At 46.5% G+C, this 22,971-nt stretch overlaps 1 protein-coding gene across 1 annotated transcript in view; it reads right to left on the reverse strand.

Annotated features, from left to right (window-relative positions):
- The window catches only part of CHRNA7 (cholinergic receptor nicotinic alpha 7 subunit), a 141,965-nt gene that overhangs the window by 54,784 nt on the left and 64,210 nt on the right, over positions 1–22,971 (reverse strand). The window contains exons 3-4 of the mRNA XM_033190704.1: positions 21,693–21,737; positions 11,558–11,667 (exon numbers count right to left, since the gene is read on the reverse strand). Coding sequence (XP_033046595.1) covers positions 11,558–11,667; positions 21,693–21,737 — 155 coding nt within the window. The remainder of the gene's footprint in view (positions 1–11,557; positions 11,668–21,692; positions 21,738–22,971) is intronic.

Genomic DNA, 22,971 nt, shown 5'->3' on the forward strand with positions numbered 1-22,971 from the left:
GTAAGCTCTGAAAAAGCTTCTTTCTCTATCTGTTTAATCTCAAATGTCTTCAGTTGAAGATACCGTTCACACCCATGCCGGGGACCCATGAGAGTCCCCATACTTACGCTGTTTCTCAGTTTTCTGTTCTTGCATTACAGGCATCAACTTCAGGTTTCGGTCCCTTATTTTATGTCTAGTGGTTTGGAAGTTATGATATTATTTCTGTTACTCTGATAGCTGTTCAAGTATTTAACATATACATTTACTTGTACTTCTTTTCATTTTGTGCATTTAACGAGGGTTATCTTTACCATGCATGAACCAAAGAAGGCTGACACCAAACGTCTACTATTACTTCTACTTCTTAGTCCCCTGCCAACAAAAACCATTTAACAGTATCATCAAATAATTAGACTGAACTATGCCTTTTAGTGATTCCATCACTCACGAGTGCTGACTATATTCCAGGTTTGCCTCGTTCTTGGTTTCTTCTCATTTTGCTGGAATACAACTCTGAGTAAATTATTTCATACTTGAGTATTTGCATACTTAAAACTGCTTTTATTTTTGCCCAGAAAGTTCAGTTCAGCAAAATATTTTATTTTAAAAATCATTGCCCTTCAATATTTGAAAATAGTCCTCTATTAGGCTACTGTTTCTTGCAACTGTGATTTTTTTTTTTTTTTGCTTTGAGAGCTTATAAGGGTTTTGCCTTTATCATCAGTGTTTTAAAATCACAGCAAGATATTCAAGACATATGTCTCTTTTTATTCACCCTGCTCAGCTCTCAGTATGATATTGGCACATGCATAGATGACTATAACAATCCCACTTCAATTCCACGGCGAGAAAGATGTTTTGTTCAATAAGTGCTGTTAGAATTATTTTCTATCCCTTAAAGAAAAGTATTAGACCCTTACCTCATAGCATACACAAACATTTTGTGGTGGTGGTGGGGAACATACACAATAAAAAACAAACTATTCAGTTTACCAAAAATTATCAGAAGAAACTATACTAGAATAAATTGATAGTCTCCTGGTCTGGGATCCCAAAGCCATAAAGGATCCGTAAAGAAAACAATACAAAAATGTGATTAGTTAAGGATGTAAAATTTATATTAAAAAAAGACCACAAATAATGTGAAAAGATCTCCAGAGTCATTTCAAGTGGATAATCCTTCAAGATAGATTGGTGTGGGTAGTGGAGGAGAAAAGAGAATAATTTCTAGACTAATTTGCTTCTCGGGCTAGGACCCATACCCTACCTCCCTGCCCCACACAATCAGAACTTACTTATTTTTAATCTAAGGGTGCTGGAAGATGGCTCTCTTGATCCAGACAGCCTGAGTTCCAAGTGCTACTCCAGATTCTGGCCTCCAGCAACTCCCTCCTGGAACAGGGTAGCAGCCCCACTAATCCCTCTCCCACTGCAATGTGCTGCTTGCCATGTGCTATTTGTCACACTAACTTGGGAGGATTAAAAAATGCGAATGGAACGTGGTTGCTCCCAAGGAGCTCGCTGGACAGTGGGGAAAAACAACTCACATCTGCAGCATTGTGTGATGTTTACATAGAGTCCTCCAAGGTACACAGCAGCCCAGAGTAGGCGACTGTGGCCAGGAGTCAAGGACAGATTTCCAGAGAAGTCCGGCTGGGCTGGTCACGATTCCTTAGATTATAGCTAGTCCCTGACCTGATTATCGCTCTTCTTTTCCCTCTCCCTTTCATTCCAAGCACATGCATTGAGGGTCCTGCCACATTTAGTCCCTTCCAAGGTGAACTCTCCCCATCCCCGCTAAGGGCCCTGTGCCATATGACCTAACTTACATGTCTTTCCATGAAGTGCCCCATCTTAAAAGTGAAAAAAGGCACCATTAACAGCAGTGCCAGGACCTCAGGCACAAACCAGGGCTGTCCCAGACAGACCAAGACGTATGGCCACCCTGCCGTGAACAGTTGCCCACGCCCTCCCACTGGATGAGGCTCTCTCTCTTCCACATCTTTCTAAGATGTTATGTCCCTGACATACGTTATCTTCTGCTCTGCAAGATGCACTTTGTGCCCTTGTCTTACAGCCACAAAGAGCCTGTCAAGGATTGGGAAAAGCACGAGGGTTTGGAGGCAAGTCCTCAGAACTGCATCAACAAGCCATTTAATTTCAGAAACCATTTCCTCAATTGTGAAGCAGAGAGAGTAATTTTAGATGACTTCACTGAAGGACACAAAATTACATCAGATGAGACCACCCACGGTAAAGTGATTTGCTACTGATTACACATGCCTCAAGGGCAGTGAAGGTGCTTCTAGTATCTTACACAGAGTAGGTCTCCAGAAAACACCACCCAGTCGACTGACAGCAACAGCTCCACCGACCCTGTGGCCCTGGCCCACAAGGAAAGCCTCAGTTTCTCCAGGTTTTGATACAAGCGAGGGGGCACATCCAGCTTCGGCCTTGCACCCTGCACCACTGAGGTCTTAGCGTGCTGGGGAGGCCCAGCTGCCTTCTGATGCCTCACACACGACTTCGTAAATCTCCTCCTGTGCAGACAGCTGAAGACTGCATCTCTGGTGGGCAGTGAACATGCGCAGGGAACCCACAGCAGGCTCAGGAAGGGGCAGGGAGGCGGCGGACCCTGGCCCTCACCTGGCTGCCTGCCCTGCTCCCTCAGGCAGCTCATGATGAAGACTGAACTGCCCGTCGCCCATCGAGTTCCTGTCTCACGTATTTATCACACAGCCCTTACAACCGCACTGGCTCTGTGTTCCACATCACAAAGATCAATAAGCTCATCTCCAAAAGCCGTGCCCTTGGGCACAATGAGCTTCAGGGCCCTTGGTGTGCAGGGGGTTGGGGAGCTGCCCCATGGACTGGCCCGTTGCCACATGCCAGAAGACAGCCTCACCCAGTCCACCTCAGTGCAACGCTATCCCCACAAACTTCCGTTCACCGCAGCACCTGTCCTCTGCTTGAAATTCTGCTCAAACTCTTGCACAGCAGTTGGATTCTGTCATTCCATGCTCTGCTGTGGCACTGCTCTGTGGCCCGTGTACACTGGCTGGCAGGGGATTTGGTCAAAGAAAAGGTAAATGTCAGATTCTGAGTGAAACCAGTCAAGAAGTGACAGTAAACCCCACAGCAGCTTCAGAAAAAAACAAAAAAACAAAAAAAACCAAAAAAAAAAAAAAAACCCAGAAAACCCCACAGCAGCTTCAGAAAAAAAAACAAACTCACTCTTTTTAGGAAGTGGAGGGCTGAGTCTGCAGAGCAGCCCAGAGCAGGTGCGAAAGTGGAGCCGGCTCAGAGGGAGGAAGAGGGGATCTCTCTGCTTTTTAACTTTAGAAAATGAAGCACAAGAGATTGAGCTCTTTCCTGATGTGATGAGAGACTGGCCGGTAATGAGTCAGACTATGGAGTCAGGCAGACCCTGCTGGGTGACCTTGGGCAAGTGGCTGAACCTCTCTGAGCACCAGCTTCCCGCCCTGAGAATTGTGGATGCTCAAACAGACTTCATAAAGTCTAGCAAGAAGGCATAAAGCTACAATTTCCCGGCTACCATTTGCTGGCACTAGGCGAGTGCCAAGTAAAGGGGGCTTGGCTCCAGGGTGCTGAAGACCAGGAGCTGCGGGCAAGTAGCCTGAACGTAGTGCATGGTACCTTCAGAAGGCACCGGATGAGGCAGGCAGCATTAACAGTCAGCCAGCAGCAGTCCACGCACTCTGGTGCCAACAGGTGGGCTCCAAGTTAGCCAGAGGCAAACAGCTGGGCCATCAAGGGCTGATTTACCACGCACACCCTTGCCCTTCCTCCCTTCCTCTTGCTGAGATGCTAGAAGAAACAACAAAAGCAACACCTGCCCCCTGCCACAGGCTGGGAGGAGTGTACAAGCAGAAAAGAACAGAGAATAACTTCTGGACAAAATCACCTGATGGGAATCAATAGCTAACAAGTCAAGAGGAGAATATGAATAAATATTGTTTTAAAATTTTCAGAGCAAAAAGGAACTGAAACCAAAATTCTATCAAAGGTATCAGGGCCTCTCCTGTCTCACTCACAGTCAAAGCCAAGGCCTCCACGACTTGGTCCCCAGCTCTCCCCATCATGTCTCTGGCCCTCTCTCTGACCCCTGGCCTTCCCCACCCACCAATTCTCTCCAGCCACAACAGCTGAATTTGCTCCTAGGACAGACCTGGATGGCATGTTCCTGCCTCAGGGCAATTGATGAATTTTTAAAATGATAAAATCATGACACTTGCACAAATATAAAATGATCATGTGTCAAAGACTACTTAAGTCATTAATGAATGAAGGAACCAGGAAAATGTTAAAACCAATTCTGCAGAGCATCCTAAAAGCAGACACATACAAAGACAACCAGGCACACTGGTCTGAATCTGTCGACAGGGGAATTGGTCCACCAGCAAAACCCATTTGCTTCTCTGTGGACTAGAATCATTGGTTTTGCCATCAGTTTTCTAGAAGTTAGAGTTGAAAACTAGTTTGAAGACCATGACTGGCACAGTCCACTACAGACTCAGATGACCAGGAAGGTGCCTGTGACTGTGCCTAGTATTCTGCAGGAACCCAGGCGTCTTTATTTTTTCTTCCCTCACTATTTTTATGCATTTCAAAGTCTTTCACAAGCTTTCTTGACAGGGCCCCTGCACTGACTGTTCCTTCTGTCGGGAACACTCTCCACTTGATATCACAGGGCCTGTTCCTTCGCAGCCCTCTAGTCGGTCTCCTGGTCTCTCCCTGACCTCTGGCTCAGCCCTCAACTATTCCCTTTCCTGCGTAATTTTTCTGGGAGCACTCACACTCTGGCCCATGCCCCCCTCCTCTCTTCCCCATCTCTATTTCTCTAGTGGGTTTGGGTCTGGCTGGATCACTGCTGAATCCTTAGTTCCTAGAGCAGTGTGTGATTATGCTGCGGGAGCCTTCACTAAATATTGGTTGAGTGAATGAACAAATTAAAAACAAACAGCAAGAGGGACCATGATGAGACCGGGGAGGGTGAGATGGACAGTTTGGAGGATGACTTTGAAGATGCAAACATTGGTTGGCTGGCTCCACTCACTGCTTGAAAACAAGCTGCTGCTCTCCCCCTCTCTTCCCACCACACGATTTAGAAACAGCCTCCCTCCAGCTCGGGTGCGAATATCTGATTAATACGAAAGCTGTAACAGCACATCCTCAAAACTCCTTCTCTGAGGTCCCCAGCAGCAAAATTACCTCTGCTCACCTGGAACTACTACTGTCTTAGTTTGCTTTCTGTTGCTTGTAACAGGATGCCTGAAACTGGGTAATTTATAAAGAAAAGAATTCATTTCTTACAGTACGGATGCTGGGAGTCCAAAGTCAAGGAGCTGCATCTGGTGAGGGCTTCTTGCTGGCGGGGACTCTCTATAGTCCCAAGGTGGTACCAGGCATCGCATGGGGAGGGGCCTGAAGGTGCTGGCTCAGGCCTCTTTTCCTCTTCTTATCAAGCTACCAGTCCCATCCCCATGATACCGTATTGATCCATTAATCCGTGAATAGGTTAAAGCATTCATGAGGGCAGAGCCCTCATGACCCAGCTGCCCTTCAAAGTTCCCATCTCTCAATACTGTCATATTGGGGGTTAAATCTTAACACAAATTTTGGAGAAGACAGATACTCAAATATTTGTAAAGGACAAATATTCAAACTATAGCAACCATATCACCTTCCAGTGATGCCCTTGGGCCCTCCAAGAGCCTGGCCATGACTGCATTATGAGCCTTTGAGCACCAGCCCGCCAACCTTGGTTAGACCGAGGGATACCACAATTTCAAAAGCTATTAACCATGACAACACTACAACTCACAGATTCACTCCCTGAGATGCCATTCCATGTGTACACTGCCATGATTCCATAATAGACACATGGCAGCCCACGTGGAGCAGGCACCACTTGCTGGGATGCAGGCTTGGGGTCTTCTTTAGTCCAGTGAAATTTGCCACCTGCCTGCCTCCTCTGCTCTGGCTGAGAACACCCTCATCCCTAGGACCCTCAAGTCCTAGGACTCTTTCCCTTCCACTCATATTGTTGCTATGCTCCCCACCAGAAGCTGAGATTGGATCTACAATCACAGCAGGGTGAAAGCAACTAGTACTTGAGTGGATGGCTCATCTGTGCTGTAGCAGACCATGTCTACAATCATCCTCCCGTGCCCAAGGCCCTGACAGCTGTCTACTGCAAGCATCTGCAGCTCTGCACTTGATCCACACATGGGGTAGGCAAGCCAGAGGTGCCAGGGAGCTGACACCCCTGGTAGCAGCTCTCAGCCTATGATGGAAGGCAGCTGGCAGATAAGCATCCCAGTTTCCTCAGCACAAGGCTGAGATGTGCTACACACAGTCTCCCAGAGCTCCCCAGTAGGAATGGGCTCTGGTTGCCTGCAGTACGATTTGCTTTTCACTGCTCATTCCAGCGGCTTGCCTGCCCTCCCTATCTCACTCCCCTCCCCTCATCCTGCTTCCCAGGATCCTTCCCGAATAAGCTACAAGCTCAGAAACCCTTGTCCTGGGTTGGCTCCCCCAGGTTCCCTAAGACGCCTGGCAACGCAATGACGAGCACAATTATGAGGCTTCCAGGCTTGGCCACACTGCTCAAGTGTGTTCTGCATACAAGCCCCCTCCCCAGGCTCTGCTATCAGCCACAGGGTCAGGGAAACGAGTGAAAGACACAAGCCTGCAGATGACAAATGTAGCTTTGCACACTCAGTGAAAAAGGATGGCTGATACCCCATGCTGTTCTAAACTTTCAGAGGCAACAAAAACATCTTTAAATATCTTCATTGAAAAAGATTTCCATTATTGCAATAGAAATTTCTGACCAAGCAACTCAGAAACAGAGAAGCCCAGAGAGGGTGAGGCAGCTGCCTGTCTCTGCACGGTGCAGGTGCATCCGCAGAGGTGCCGGCATTCAGACTGTCCTTCTGCAAGCCCACTGCTGATCCCAGCGAGGCCTTTAATTCCATCCAAAGGGGAAAATCACAGCAAGCCATCCATAATTGCTACCCACTTTAGGCAAGATGGTGTTCAGAAAACTCCTTGAGCCGCAGGCTTAAAGTAAAGCAAAATAAAGCAACAAAGAAATGACTGGGATCAGCACCAGACAGAGACGCTTTTATTCGTGTCCATCCTCTCCTCAGTGTGACCTGGCCAGCTGGCTGGCAGCGGCACAACTTGTTCCCCATCCATCAAGGAAATACAGCAGCCCATTCCAGAAATGATGCAGAGATAGCTGTTTTGCAGTGACCCAGCCACTTTAAAGCATGGAAAATGCATTATATCTCAAAAAGCAATAGTGACTCACGTGGGGACTCCAATATCAAACCAGAATAGAGTGAGAAATAGGACAGACATGTTTGGGAGGCTTCACCTGAGCTACATCAACACTCCTATCAAAAGCGGGGCTTACACAGGATGCATTTAACCCCCTCCTTTAGGAAAAGCCCCTCGACTCCATTCAGACAATAATGAACTAACAGATGAGTCTACTAAGTAGAACATATTATTTTCCATGCCTGGAAGCTGGCAGAAAGCTTTAAACTCAGTATCTCTCAAAATTCCCAATAACAGAATATCAGAGGGTTAGGATATTACTAGTGAAGCCTATTTTTGCTATTTCCTGTGTCCATTTTTGGACTCAGTCTCAGCTGAGTGTTTTCTAGGTTGCCTACATGATTTCTTTCCTTTCCTTTCCTTTCTTTCTTCTCTGGCTGTTCTTAGCCGCACTGCATTACACTGATCCATCTTCTTCGCTCCTCCTCCTAATAGTTCCTGCACCCTCCCTTCCTCTCCATCTTGTCTTTGCCCAAATGTGTATCAAGTGCCCTGCTAGGTGCCCCTAAGAGGTAGCAAACCCTAAGTGCCATTGTGGACAGGAATCCTTTTCTACGTGACAGAGCAATGTGTTCTAAACTTGGTGGGGGTGAGGGTGTCAGGGAGGTTTTTCCCACTGGGAGTGAAGGGGTGGGCATTCCTCACCCTGCAAGAAGCTCACAGAAATGCTCTGCCTGGAAGCATCAGTGCATCAATGAGCCGAAGGACAAGCAGTAGGGCTGGAGAGTGGATGAGGCTACAGGGCAGGGGTGGGCTGGTCAGCACATACCTGGGGGCTGCACAGTGTGTCCAGACAGGAAGGGGAAGCCAGACAGCAAGGGGAGGCAGGGATGACCAGATCTGACTTGTCTGGAAGCTCTCTCCTCCTGCCTGCTCCTCCTCCCACATTGCCCCTTTCAGTGGGCACACGGCGGAGTGTGCCTTCCCCTTCACGATGCACGCCTCTTCTGGTCTTTCTGCTTCCTGGGGCTTTACTTTGACCCTTGCAGTTTCACGGCTTTCCTTCCTCAGTTGTGATCACTAGTGTCCCCAGAGCGCTCTGTGGCCTCCCTCCCACCCTTCTTGCCCTAGATATGGGAGCTGATTTCCCTTTCTTGACACCAAGCTGGGCTCCTGCCTACTCTGACCAACAGAATGTGAAGAAGGGCTGTTGCAGGACTCCCACACCCAGTTCTTAAGAGTATGAGCAGCCTATCCTTCCTTCCTGTCAGAGCACTGCTGGCCACCAAGCTGGGAGACACCAAGCCTTGTGGAAAAGGCCCAGAAGGGGTGGGTGCACAGCCCCTGGCTGAATGGCTGAGCTTCCCACCAGGGCCGGCATCCCCACTGGCTCAGCCCAGTCCTGCCCCGCTGTGGAAGTGCACCCCTCGGCACGCCGGCCCAGTGGAGCCCCAGCCCACGGCTGTGCCCAGTGCCACGTGAAACAGACAACCAGCCACATGGGCCTGGACAGCCCGCGGCATCCTAAGGAATAATCTGAGTTGTTTGCTTTAAGTCACTCAGTTCTGAGTAGTTTGTTCTGCAGCAATAGACAAGTGTCTATGAGTGGCTTAAATATTCTCTGAAATCTATTCATTCCACACGGGGTTCATGTGGACCTGTGGGCCACAGATTTAGCAGTTACTTCAAAAAGAAAGCCCTACATTCCATGTCTCAGGAAAACGAAAGCAGAAAATGAAGCAACGTCTACATCCTCCACGATGAAGCCTGGCGGATGGGGTCTACATCCACCATGGGAAAGAGGAACGAGCAGGACCCTTCAGTAGAGCTCAAGAGATGTGCGAGCGATGGGGTTCTGCACCGGCAGCTGGGCCAGGCATGTGGAGGCGGGGATCGTTTCTGAGGGCCTGGATCCTGGTAACATTTGTCAGGCAGAGACTGTCAGGTCTTTGCTCCTTGAAATTCAATTACAACTTGGAAACTCCTCATTAGCCAGAGCATTTGGAATCATCCAACATTTTACATTTTGGAATTAAAGATCCTATACATAGGCCATATAAACTGCCTCTTGTAACCGTATTAATAAGATTCCACCAACATATTATACATAAATATGGTAGGGCTCTCTCTCTCGCTCTCTCTCTCTCTCTATATATATATAAATATTTGGAGATAGCACCTAACTCTGTCACCCAGGTTGGCATGAGTGATACAATCAAAGCTCACTGCTGGGCTCAAGGGATCCTTCTACCTCAGCCTCCTGAGTACCTGGCACCACAGGTGCAGGTCACCATGCCCGGCTAATTCTGTTGTTGTTGTTGTTGTTATTGCTAGAGATGGAGGTCTCACTACATTGCCCAGGCTGAATGTTATAAAATTTATTCTCGATTTCAAACTTAAAAAATCTGAATTGAGAAATGAAAAACATTGATTATTTTTTTCTACATTGTTATATTATCATCTTGTTCTAAAAGCAGGAATCCTCATCATTCTGCCTGTAAACACATAACTGCCTTTATGGAATGTGTGCTCTTCTCTGAGTGCCAGAGTAAGTGTGCTGCACACCTCCACAGAGTGATCCTCCAACCTCTGTGAAGCCGGCACTTCCCCCACTTTTCAAAGGAGAAACTGGAGACTCAAAGGTCACACAGACTGTAAATATTACAGCTAAAATGAACACTTAGACTTCTTCAACCCTGACCCTTTGCCCTCAAAAAGTCAGACACAATACCCTCATTACGGACTGAGTTGCATCCCCCTCAAACTCACATGTTGAAATCCTAACACCTGGTGCCTCAGAGTGCGACTCTATTTGAAGACAGAACCTTTAAAAAGGTAATTAAAGGAAAAGGGGGTCATGAGCATGGGGCCCTACTCTAATTTGACTGGAGTGCTTACAGGAAGAGGAGACTAGGGCACAGACAGGGATGAGGGAAGGTCACGTGAACCCAGTGAGCTGGCAGCCATCTACCAGCCAAGGAGAGAGGCTCAGAGGAAGCCAGCCCTGACAACACCTTCACTCAGACTTCTGGCCTCCACAATTGTGACAGGGTAACTGCTATTGCTTAAGCCTCCGAGTCTATAGCACTTTGTTACAGCAGCCTCGCAAACTAATACAGCCCCCCAAGAAATAGAAGACCCAAAGTCCAGACATGGAAAGGTGCGTGTTTGACCCATCAACAGGGGACCACTTACCCCTATTTTAGACATTTTTCAAAGCTCAGTTGTCTGAACTAATTTAAGAAGCAGAAAAGTGGCAGCAAATGAGAAGATGCTCTTCTAGAAACAGGCCCAATGATTCAAGTGAAATGTGGTCCCCAACAGCAAAGACACGGGCAGAATGAAAAGTCAGTACAAGAAATGGCATTGCCCAGCCTTCTGGAAGTAGCCATGTAGGACAACACATTGCTTGTCCAGCAGGATCACTGAGTGACCATCGAGGGCAATTTGGTCATGCCGTTCCCTGCATCAGGAAATCCTGGGCTTCCTTATTCATTCAGTTGGGACCAAAGGAAACAACTTGCTTTTCATGACGTTATTTATGAGATCTGAGACCTTATTAGTAAGAAATGTTCTGGGATCCCTTATTTGACTATGCAGTTTAACAAGAAATTTTACTGCTTCTAGAAACTTACCCTGCCTAAATAATTGCCTTTTAGGCATCTGGTCTGCAAGTCAGACTACCTTGGTTTACCAATGTGTCCCTTATTTCCTGATCTCAGGAGGAAGACTACTAGAACCCAGGTACATACCCTGTAGGGGAAGCTTCTGCATGCAGCTAGAGATGACAGTCCTCAAGCTCACCTGCAGCCATCTCTGCCCCAGAACTCTCTAATGCACAATGGGGAACACAGATGAGGATGTGGGTCCAAACTGTGGGCTCCAGCAGTGCATCCCGTAAGCCAGCACTTTTTGCTGTTGGTCATAACTGCTGCCATTCAGAGAACAAAGATACTGCCTTATGCAAGAATAATCCATGTGCCAAGATGCACAGAAACAACTCTAGGCTCTGAGAACACACAACTTCATGAGCATCTTAGGCAGCAGGCTAGCCAGGGTGTGCACGTGTGCATGCCAAACCAGGGAATGCCGGCTGAGGGGGACAGAGCTGCTTCTCAAAGGCCTGGCCACTTAGAAAGTCGTGTAGGCAGCAGTGGCCCCAGATCATAGATGACATATCCAGCATTTCTGTGAAATATACAAATATACTTGATAGCTACATGTATACAAGCATAAAAGCACTTTTTTCCTTGCTCAATATACTTACCTGTTATAGAGAAGAATGTCTGGTTTCCAAATCTGGCCATCTGGGAAACGAACAGTCTTCACCCCTGGATATTCTGACACATTCCACTGTAAATAGTGATCTGTCCAAGACTGACACACACAATGACATTAGCAGCACTTCACTTCCTTGGCTACTAATATTTCTTATAAGCAATTGTTAGGTAAGTGCAAAGCCAAAGAGAATTCCAGACATTTATTGTAACTGAATTGCTATTTATAAAATATAATGAAAATGGGAATTCAATAATCCCTTCCAAAATGACTGTGAAGAGCATAAAACTCACATTTAAGGTTCTGCTGTCACCATGAACACATTCAGATGGTATCATTAAAGTTAATTCCAACCCTCTGCATGTCCCCGAGCCTTCGCCTGCAGTGGATGGGTTACTTAATAACTGTTTTGCCTTCAAAGTTGTCACTGTGAGAATACTTTGAAAAAAGAAATTCACTTATTCCCACTGGAATAAGAACCAGGCTGGAGAAATGTGGAATCTTTCTTTCCATAGAGCAATACTGTGCAGTTGCAGGGAACCTCTCAGAATTTCTAAAGGAATGTTTTCAGATTTGAATTTTCATTTTGTCACAGGGCTAGTGCTTCTGACACCCGACAATGCACATCCTGAGTCCTGATGGTGAAGCACAGTCGGGACAAAAGCAGGCAGATGGGCCCAGGAGGCGCTCACACAAGCCCGCGGCCAGGCCTGCATTGAGCTGATCTAGTGGCCTTTGTCATGTCTGGGGTCCTCCTTCCCAGGATCAGGTGCTAAACAGCCTTTCCTGGAGCCCACAAGCTCTGCAGAGAATGCTCGGGTGGGATCCCACCTGCAGCTGCCACATAATTAGCACCACCCCACAGGAGGCTCAGTGCTGACAAGTGTGAACTCAGAAGCTCCTATAACTGCACCATTATCCTGTATTCTGTCCCTCTGGTACCACCCACGCTCTGGAGCTCAGGCTTTCCAAGATCTGGAAAGGTACGTGATGCACCACCCTGACCTGGGACCAGGGTGACTCCTCACAATCAAACACATGGTAATTTCTGCAGCAAAACATACCTGTTTGCACTGAGACAAATAAATGCCTTAATTGCACATAGATTTCAATTTGATTTTAGACCAAAATAGTTTGATGCAAAGTTACGAAAACAACATCAAAGGAGGGGAAAATTTCTTTCGAGCTGCTGAGATGTGGAAATTGCAGATGAGGGGCTGTGGAGCTAGAGCTATTGATACTGACAAGGGAGTCAAACGGCATGTCCCAGACCAATCGTCCTCTGAGGAGGGCGGGCAGCATCCAGAAGGATGGTCCCAGCTCTGGATCTAATCCCACGTCAGAGGAGAGGAACTATCCAGATGAGTGACATCCCTTTGCAGCCAGGGACCTCCAGGAATGAGGAAGTGTTAATGGGTGATGTGCAGAAGTATCATCTGGGGCATTCAGGATCGACAGCTGCCTGCTGGGCTCTCTAATGAGATGGAAGTGGTTTGGGAGGGGACAGGAGGGGCGCACCCAGGAAGAGTGGGTCTTGTCCTAGTTGTCTTCCAGGAATGCCTGGGCGCCAACCAAGCCACGCTTCCTGCAGCTTGCTCCGACTTGGCACCTCTGCCCTGTGCTTCCCTTCATTTCTCTCCCTTGTCCTGGGCATGAGGCCCTTCCACAGCCAACACCTGTGCTTTCTGTGCCACAGTTTTGCAACTCATGCTGGGATGCTTCTCTGGGTTGGTCCCTAATTATCACAAAGCCAGTCAAGTTCACCATTATTACCACACGGGTCAGGGCCACAAGGTTCCATGAACAGGCCTGGACGGTGGGTATGGTGGACCAAGGCACTTCTCCCCTTCTCCCCTGCCTGCTGAATGATGGCCAGAGAGAGGGAGGGGAGACAGGAAATGGGAATGGGAATGGGAATGGGAGTGCCTGGCTGGTCAAATCCAGACCTCTTCCAAGGCACAGCCAGAGTTGCACACTGCCTCCCCACACTCCACACACCCCACTGTGTGAACCATGGGCTCATCCCCTCCTGGCCAGATCACAGGCTTTATGCTAGTCCAGTGTCCTGTGTATGTCCAGACTCACCCTAGTTCAGAGGGGGTCAGTGTGATGACTGCTCCCATTGACAAGAGGAGGCCAGGGTTCAAAAAGCTAGGATGTTTTAGCCAGTCACTGGGTCAGGGCTTACCTGTGTTATTTGACTTTAAGCAGACTGATCTTTGGGCTCTACCAGAGCTGGTTCTGCTGGTTCAGTCTCCCTGATGCTGCTGCCCATCTGCTGTTTTCCCTTGCCCCAAACCAGGCTGACCATTGTGTCAGAGGCATTTAAACCAGGGAAACCCCATCTTAAACAGGAGCTGGGTAAAACAGGCTGAAACCTCCTACTGGGCTGCATTCCCAGACGGTTAGGTATTCTAAGTCAAGGGACAAAATAGGAGGTCGGGTCATAAAGACCTTGCTGATAAAACAGGTTGCAGTAAAGAAGCCGGCTGAATCCCACCAAAACCAGGACAGCCACGAGAGTGACCTCTGGTCATCCTCACGGCTACACTCCCACCAGCTCCGTGACAGTTTATAAATACCAAGGCAACATCAGGAAGTTACCCTATATGGTCTAAAACAGGGAGGCATGAATACTCCAACCCTTGTTCAGCACATCGTCACGAAATAACCATAAAAATGGGCAACCAGCAGCCTTCGGGGCTGCTCCATGGAGTAGCCGTTCTTTCATTCCTCTACTTTCTTAATAAACTTGCTTTCACTTTACAGACTTGCCCTGAATTCTTTCTCACACGAGATCCAAGAACCTTCCCTTGGGGTCTGGATCAGGACCCTTTTCGGGTAACAGTAATGGCAGAAAAGGTGGGGGGAGCTGCAGAAAGCATCCGAATCAGACAGACCTGGGTTTGTATCAAGGCTCTGGCAGAGACTAGTGGTGCGAGGTTGTTCAGATAAATCGTCTCTGAACTGCAGCTTCCTCGTATGTACTCTGCCTCATAGGATGAGATAAGATAATGTGTGCAGCAGCAGATTAAAGTCATATGGCCCTGGTAGGCAAGTGATGAATGACGGTGTAAGAAAAGAGAGATTTCCCCACTTTACAAAATTCTGCTGGACTTGGGAGCTGTAATAACAGTCATAACATAGCTGCAGCCAAAGGTGGGGAAGAGGGAGTGCCAACGTGGAGAGGGAACCTCAGGCTGTGTGCCCTGGAGCCCAGGTCCACACTCCTGAGGCCGGGGGGCCCACCAGTGACCCCACAGGCTCCGATGAAGGTTTCCTAAGAATGGATATGGAATAAGGCCCTATAAACAATAAACTTCTAGAGAAAGGTTGTTCTCTGAAAGCACTTAGTTCCTAGGTCCCTCGGGAACAGGGGGCAACAGACAAAATCTTTGTAGACAGCACCTGGCATGTTTTCCACAGAGTGGGGATCTGAAAAGAAGCATCAATGAACCTAGACTCCCAGACCATCACATTTAGAAGAGTGTGTGCTCTTCCTTCTCTCCCTCTTTGTGAGATTCCTTCTCATTAAATCTTCAAAAGAAGCGTGTGTGGAGTTGTGAGGGGACACAGAAGGGAGGAAGGGGCCATTGATCTAAAAGGCACCGTGGGAATCCCAATTATTCCATGGCTCTGGCACCTGGGCCCCATTTGCACTGCTTCGAGCCCACAGGAAACTCTAAATGTGTGTGGATGCTAGCGGCATGGAAGTACTGAGGGGGGGCGGAGGAGGGGAAAGGGATGAGAGAGAAGAAGGGAGGGAGGAAAAAGGAAAGTTACCTGTCATTAAAAAAATACATTATGGTATAGTAAGAACATAGATTTGGTTTTCCTGGCACAGAGCTTCTCAAGCCCTGGGAATTTCGTGAGTGAGAGGAGTGTCTTTTGTGATTCATACAGAGCCCCTTCTGACCGTGCCTGAGGCCTGAGTTTACACTGATGAGGTGACTTAGAGTTGGGCACCTAGACAGCTTTACATGAGGGCTGGTTACCTAGTGACTGGAGGAAGGAGCTTTCCATCTACTGCACTCACAGCTCTGGGGAGGGGTGAGAAAGGGGCTGGAGACAGGATTATAAACACTCTTGGTCAGCACATCCACTTGCGGGGAGGGTGGCGCTGGGGAGAAGTTACTGCGGCTCCGTACACCCTTCCAGCCACCACGCCCCGCCCTCTGCGTCCTTCCACTTGGTGGTTCTTGAGCTGCATCCTTCAGAATAAACCAATAAACGTTAAGTCATGGGTTTTTTTCTCCCCGAGTTTCATGTTGCTGAATTCCTGTTCTGAAACTCTGAATCCACGTAATCTTTTCTCCAGGGTATTTTATAGAAGTAGATATTAAATATTTATTTAATGGATATATTTGTATTTATAAATATATTGGTTTGTATATTATATACAATTTTATTAAATAAGTAAAGTATTTTCCTGAGCTGTGAGCCATCTTAGAAAGTTACTGAACCTGGGAGAGAAGGGTATGGGAACCCTCGAATTTTCAGTCACCTGGTAGACGTGTGGGTAGCCTGGGTACCCCATTTGCAGCTGGTATCTGAAGTGAGGCTGAGCCCTTTAACCTGTGGGATCTGATGCGAATTCCAGGTAGATAGTGTGAGAAATAAATCGAATTGGTGGACCCCCAGTTGCTGTTGGAAAATTGGTTGTTGGTGCTAGAAACGACATCGCACGTTTGATGTCAGAAAACACTTATCTTTTCTAAATTCTTCCCGTCTATTATTTTGACAGAGGAGGAAAGCAGCCTTCTTTCCACCCCCCTGATCCTGACACTTTTTTCTCTTGGTGAGATGTAATGATTGAAACATCGCTCTTCACCTTGAGATGCTGTCACGGCCCTAAGCAAGCTACTAGCTGGCTTGTCTGTGAACAGGAAGCATGGCATTTCCATGTGTCAGAGATCAAGTGATAATGAATGCAGAAATTAAAAAGGTAAACATTTTAGAAAAAACAACGGCTTAAAATCTTATCTATGGTGTGAATGCTATTAGTACCATAATTAGAATTAGGAGGTTAAAGTCAGAGAACGACCCAGGAAGGCTGGGACATCAAATGCCAGAAGAATGGTCACGATTGCAAAATAAGAGAAGACAGATTATTTTAAAAGCAAATGTAGGTCTCTAGATGGTTCAAATGTCTCTTCAGACACTGAAATGGCTTCTGTCATTTCTTCTGATAGATTAAATCAGATTACATCTGACAAGCCTCCCAAAATGATAAAAACTAATCTGCAGAGAAAACCGGCTGCAGAGGAACCGGCTGCTTCCTCCTAGGAACATGAAGAGATGAACACAGAGGTCAAGCCTCTTTCTACTCCCTCACGTTTCTGAATGATCAAAATCAAGGGCAACTGGGAGAAAGAAGAACAAAACCAACAAACTGGAGGTCAAGGAGAGATTTTTCATTTTTTTACTTTTCTGCCTTTTCCATTTTTAATGCATAGAAAATGTATCATTTGCCGAGTTTAAATACCCTAGAGAAAAGATTACATGGATTCAGATTTTCAGGACAGGAATTCAGCAACATGAAACTCGGGAGGAGAAAAGCCCATTGCTAGAGCCGTTTTTGTGGCTCTCTGCCCCTGGCCCATATTTGCAACCCCCTCAGAACCCTGGCCCTGAGAGCCTTCAGTAGTATCTAGCTTCACTTGTGTGTGTCCATTATCGTGCTGGGTCAAGTCAGGTTGGTCCCCAGCCAGGGAACACAAGAACAGCAATCAACGGAAGGTTGCTTAGAAGTGACCCCTGAGCAGCATCTAAGCTTGCTCTGTCCTGAGTTCCTCATGTCCACGCTGTGGATATGAATAGGAATGCCAGGGCTTCCAGACTGAAACTCTGCGTGGGGGCGGGGGCAGAGAGACACAGGCATTGGCTAGTTGACTGTTAAGGTTTGTTTTAAACCCAGGATTCTTGTGAGCCCTTAAAAATTCAGTTGGGAGGCAGTGTTACAACTGCTAGATCCTCCTCTTCCTCCTCCTCTTCTTTTCCTTCTCCTCCTCCATTTTTCCTCCTCCTCCTCCTCCACCACGTCCATTTTTCCTCCACCTCCTCCTCTTTTCCTTTTTTCTTCCTCCTTTTTTCATTCTCCTCTTTTCCTCCTCCTTTCATCCTTCTCCCTTTTCCCTCCTGCACTTTTCCTCCTTCTTCTCCTCCACCTCCTTCTTCTAAACGTGTTGATTACGCAGCCTGATCATAAATGGCTTAAAGGTAGAAACTGGGTTATATATTTCTAGGTTCCCTCACCTGGCCCAGTTTAATACCTTCCACAGAGTAGATTGCTCCAAAAGAGGAGGTGAGTTAAAAGGTGAGTTTTCGAACAAACGAAGCTGCAGATGCTTCTGCAAATGTAAGCCTTAATTAAAAATTAGCTGTGCTTGAAATAAATTTAGAGGTCTCTGGTGACACCCTCTGAAGCAAGGATGTTTATTTATAGAGCATCTGAATTCAATACTGGAAGTAATAATCCAGTTACATGTTTCTTGGAAACCACCATCCTTTAAATAAAATTGCCAAATCATATACATTGCTGAAGACCAGTCACTTACTGAGGGCTAAGGAAGATAGGCACCAGAGAGACCCCTCCATAACATGCTTTCCTCTCTGTAAGAAAAAGGTCAACGGCAGCGCTGTTCCTTACGGGGCATGGCAAATGTCCAACTTTAATTAAAGAGGGAAGCACCTGCCTCATCCCCCGGAGCCTGACCTTGCACACACAGTGTCAAAGTGGGGCACGGCCATTCAGGAGATGGCTTTATATTGTGTCACACTACCTGAGCACCTCAAGGCTCACCCTGAGTTTCTGCTTCATTCTCTCATTCAGCAAAAGTTCTTTGGTGCCCGCTACAGGTGAGACGGTAAGCTAGGGGCTGTGGGTACAGCAGTGACTGAAGGCACCTGGAGCCCTGTCCCCCTGTCCCCACCATGCACACATTCTAATGGTGAGGAAGACTCAGAACCAATGAGCAGACAGATGAGTGAACACAAAGTGGGTTCGATGGTGAGAAGCCTTTGGGAGAAAAATATAACAGGATAAAGAGAACACAGTGGGCTGGAGGTGGAGGGGAGGGTTTGGGACAGTACATTGGAGCTCAGGGAAGACCTCAATGAAGAGGTGACCTTTAGGAAGAGACCAGTGAGAAGTAAGGGGGAAATCAAGTGGTTCTTAGGGATGAGTCTTCCTGGCAGGGAGAGTAGCCAGTGCAAAGGCCCTGAGGGGGGCACGTGCTCGGGTGACATGTGTGTCACCCAACAAGTGGGCAGTGAGCGCAGCCAGGAAGCAAAGGATAGAGGGGAGGGGAGAGGAAAAAGGAGCCAGGCAGGGAGGGGATTGAATCCAAGGCCACTTTGAGGACTTCACTTCCTATGCTGTCCAGGGAGACAGGAGCCCCTGGAGGGATCTGTGCCAAGAAGCTGTATGCTGGCTGCTATGTTGAGGACAGACACCACCAGAAGAGGCAACACTGAAGCAGGAAGGCTGGATGGGGACTCCTAATAATGGAGGTGAGAGATGACGCCCATGTAGACCAGGGTGAAAGTATCATGGCTGAAGCTGTAGTTAGATCCTGCATCGGTTTTGCATGTCAAGCTGCCAGGATTTGTTGATGTCTCAGAGGTGAGATGTGTGAGACAAGAGTTAAAGGTTTTTGGTTTGAGCCAATGGATCCGTGGCTTTAACATTTATTCAAATGAAAAGTCTGTGGGAGGGACAAAAGTGAGAATGACCCATGGACACTATTTTGATGCTACAGGCAGTGAGGACAATCATTAATGCCGGGCTCTCCGCAGGGGCCAGGAGATGAGCCTGTCCATGGGAAGAAGGGCTGGGCCTTCCAGGAGAGCACAGATCACATGTCCTGCGCAAGAGGAGGGAAGCTAGAGTAGGTGGCACAGGCAAGGGCAGGGATGCACTCACTGAAGTATGCTGCTTTAAATCCTGCAGGGGAGTCTCTCAAGGGCTCTCACCTGACTAATGTTAGGTTCTGCAGGGGTCTCACATGTAGCTATGGGTGCACCTTGTACTCCTAGCAATGGCTTTAAGCAGATTCATTTTCTTTTCTTTTCTTTTTCTTTTTCTTTTCTTTTTTTTTGAGACTGAGTCTTGCTCTGTTCCCCAGGCTGGAGTGCAGTGATGCAATCTCAGCTCACTGCAACCTCCGCCTTCTGGGTTCAAGCAATTCTCCTGCCTCAGCCTCCTGAGTAGCTGGGATTACAGGTGTGCACCACCACACCTGGCTAAGTTTTGTATTTTTAGTAGAGACGGGGTTTCACCATGTTGGCCAGGCTGGATGCAGATCCATTTTCTATCCCTCAACTCCACATGTATTTGCAGGATAACTCATCTGCCCAAGAACCACATGGGACTATCCTATGCCTCCATTTTTACTTCTCCCATTCCACTTTACAAAAAGGGGCACATTTCTCTTATCTTACCTCAACTCCCACCTTGGGACACTGACCCAAGAACCAAACAAAGGATCAATTCAAGTACTAGCCTCTGTGTCCGTGTGAATTACCTCACAAATTGGGTGGCAAATACTCTCAAAGGTCAGGTGGGTTTTAATTCTTTGTTTTCAACAAAACTGAAGGAGAAACTAATCAAGCTGTCAGCTGATACATTTGATGAGAACTACATTATTTTTGGCATATAATCTAGAAGAAGTTCAAAGATTGAGTAACACTGCTTTAACAAAGTGGCTTTCATGTCCAACTACTCATGTTACTACACCTATTTAAAAAACAGCAACAGAATTGATGTGAAAACTATCATTTCTCCATTCAAGTAATAGAAAGTCATCTGGGGATACAGGAACTAATTTAAAACAAACTCATCTTGGGCAGAGATATAAATTACCAATAAAAATTTATGTTTTATAATTACTTAAAAATTTAATTTATGTCATTTTGACGAATTATAATACCAATAACGATAGCAAACTTAATCCAAAAGAATCAAAATTTAATACTTATGGTGTAAAGGAATAATTCTTGTGTAAATATTTACATTTGAAAAAACCAAGGCACAGTGATTAATAAAAGACTTTAGGCCCTGTGTGGTGGCGCATGCCCGTAATCCCAGCACTTTGGGAGGCCGAGGTGGGTGGATCACCTGAAGTCAGGAGTTCAAGACCAGCCTGGCCAACATGAAGAAATCCTGTCTCTACTAAAAAGTACAAAAACTAGCTGGGCACGGTGGTGCACGCCTGTAACTCCAGCTACTTGGGAGGCTGAGGCAGGAGAATCACTTGAACCTGGGAGGCAGAGGTGGCAGTAAGCCAAGATTGTACCACTGTACTGCACTCCAGCCTGGATGACAGAACAAGACTCTGTCTCAAAAAAAAAAAAAAGAGAAAGAGAGACTTTCAAACATAAAATTATATTACATTAGGATAAAATTCCCTACAGAAAGCAGAATAGAAAGGCATTTGCAAAGAAAAAAAGGGACTATGTTAAATATCTGACAGTTTTTAAAAAGGCTTGTTCATATGGTGTTTGGATGAGACGGGCACCAAATTATTATGGTATTTTGATTCCATTTAACATAGAGACTGACCGTTCTATTTTTCAGTGTCAATATTTACAATTGGATGTTAAGTGGCATCATTTGCAATTAATTAAATTCAGGTGAGTATTGCAGATGTCAAGTTAAAAATCGACAAATGATAGGCAGCATTTCAAGATTCTTACAAGCATCACTAGAGCACAGAGTACGAGGGCCTCTGGTTTAGGAACACTCCACCTGATTGAAACATGCAGCTCTGGAGACCACAGAGGGCAGGGCTGGAACTCCCGAGTCCTGGGGACTGGCTGTGGTGCAGGTTGTGAACATCTACATGCAGCCCTTTATCTTGTTACTTGTCTTGCCTGAAGTGCTTCTGAAGTGTCCCCACATTCAGATGTGTTGAGCTTGTGCATGTGTTGAGCACTGCAGACTGTAGTCTCACACACGCAACATTCACTGTTGGCAGGTGTGGAGTTGGTGTGACAGCCATGGTTTTTTGTTTTTTTTTTCTAAACAGGACCTCTCAGAAGCAAGCATCTCAGGTATCAGGACAAAAATCTTGAGTGCAAGATCTTGCAGGCCCATGGGCGAGATTGTCATTCTCTTAACTTACCATTTGCAGCCAAATGTTGGTGGTTAAAACTTGGTTCTTCTCATCCTTAAAAAAAAAAAAAAAAAAAAGCAGCAGCATGAATATGATATGGTTTACAAAAGAAAGAATGAGACAATTATTCACGTGGGGATCTGACTGTTGGGATCATTGTTATGTGTGGAAATTAGAATGCACCAAGCACTTCCAATGTATGCAAGCAGCATTTCCCCAGAGTTAAGCTTTTCTATTTATTCCAAAGTAAGACACATTTATTACACAGCATTTTAAAAAGATGGAAAAGTATAAAGAAGAAAATTAAAACTCTGCAATCTTACCATCCAGAAATGATGCCTGCTAATGATTTAGCTATTTATCTTTGTATTTTTAAATAATTCATACACTAAAAAAAAAAAAAAACCCATAAAAGTAGGTGAAAATCCAAGTTTTTAAAGTCAGGTTTATTTCCAAAATATATACAGTTTTAAACAAATACAAATATGCTATGACTCCCTCCCCCAGGAAAGGGGCCATGGCCCTGTGTGGAGCTGCTGCACCTTGTGTGGGTGGTGCCATGTGGGCCGTGACTCTGACTTGTCCCTGCAGATCTGGACTTTTCTCTCATCCTCTAACTTCTAGGGGGAACATCAGGCTTTGAAATACACCTGAAGGTAAAGCCTACCTAGGTGAGTAAACTAAAGGTGAGAAAGATGAGGTGACTTTAGAAGCAGCCATTCAAACTTGGATCTCTCTGACTCCAGAGCCTATTTTCCTACATTTCCAAAATACCTCCCTGAGTTCTGCCTCCAGCTAAGCCTATGTGCTAACCAGGGAGCTTGGATAGCGTACCAGCTGTAACTTTGCTCCAGCACAGGACATATAGAAAGAGACCCGTCAAGACTGGCCTTTCCAAATGGAAGGCAACTTGCATTTTAGTATGGCTGACCAAGCCCAATATGGCTCAGCATAAAACAACGTGAAAGGAGGCAAATGAGTGAATTCTGTACAATAGTTACACTGTGAATGTTGTGATTCAGTAAGAAATAACTCCAACCCAAAGAGCTCTGTGCATTAGCAGTTGACACCCTCTCCAGAGAAAATATTAATTAATGCCGCTGTGAAGATGTGAACAGGAGCTGAAATCTCAAGCTCCTGCAACAGAATCTACTTGGCCTGGTTCACCGATGGGCAGTTTCAAAAAAAAAAAAGACCCAAAGGCAGAAAGAACGTGGCATCTGTTGGGGCGTGTCAGTGGGCAGGGATGCAGATGGAAAAAGTGCTGCCTCATTAAAATGAAAATGCA

The sequence above is a fragment of the Trachypithecus francoisi genome, unplaced genomic scaffold (assembly GCF_009764315.1).
Source record: "Trachypithecus francoisi isolate TF-2019V2 unplaced genomic scaffold, Tfra_2.0 Lachesis_group3, whole genome shotgun sequence".
In the NCBI taxonomy this organism is placed as follows: domain Eukaryota; kingdom Metazoa; phylum Chordata; class Mammalia; order Primates; family Cercopithecidae; genus Trachypithecus; species Trachypithecus francoisi.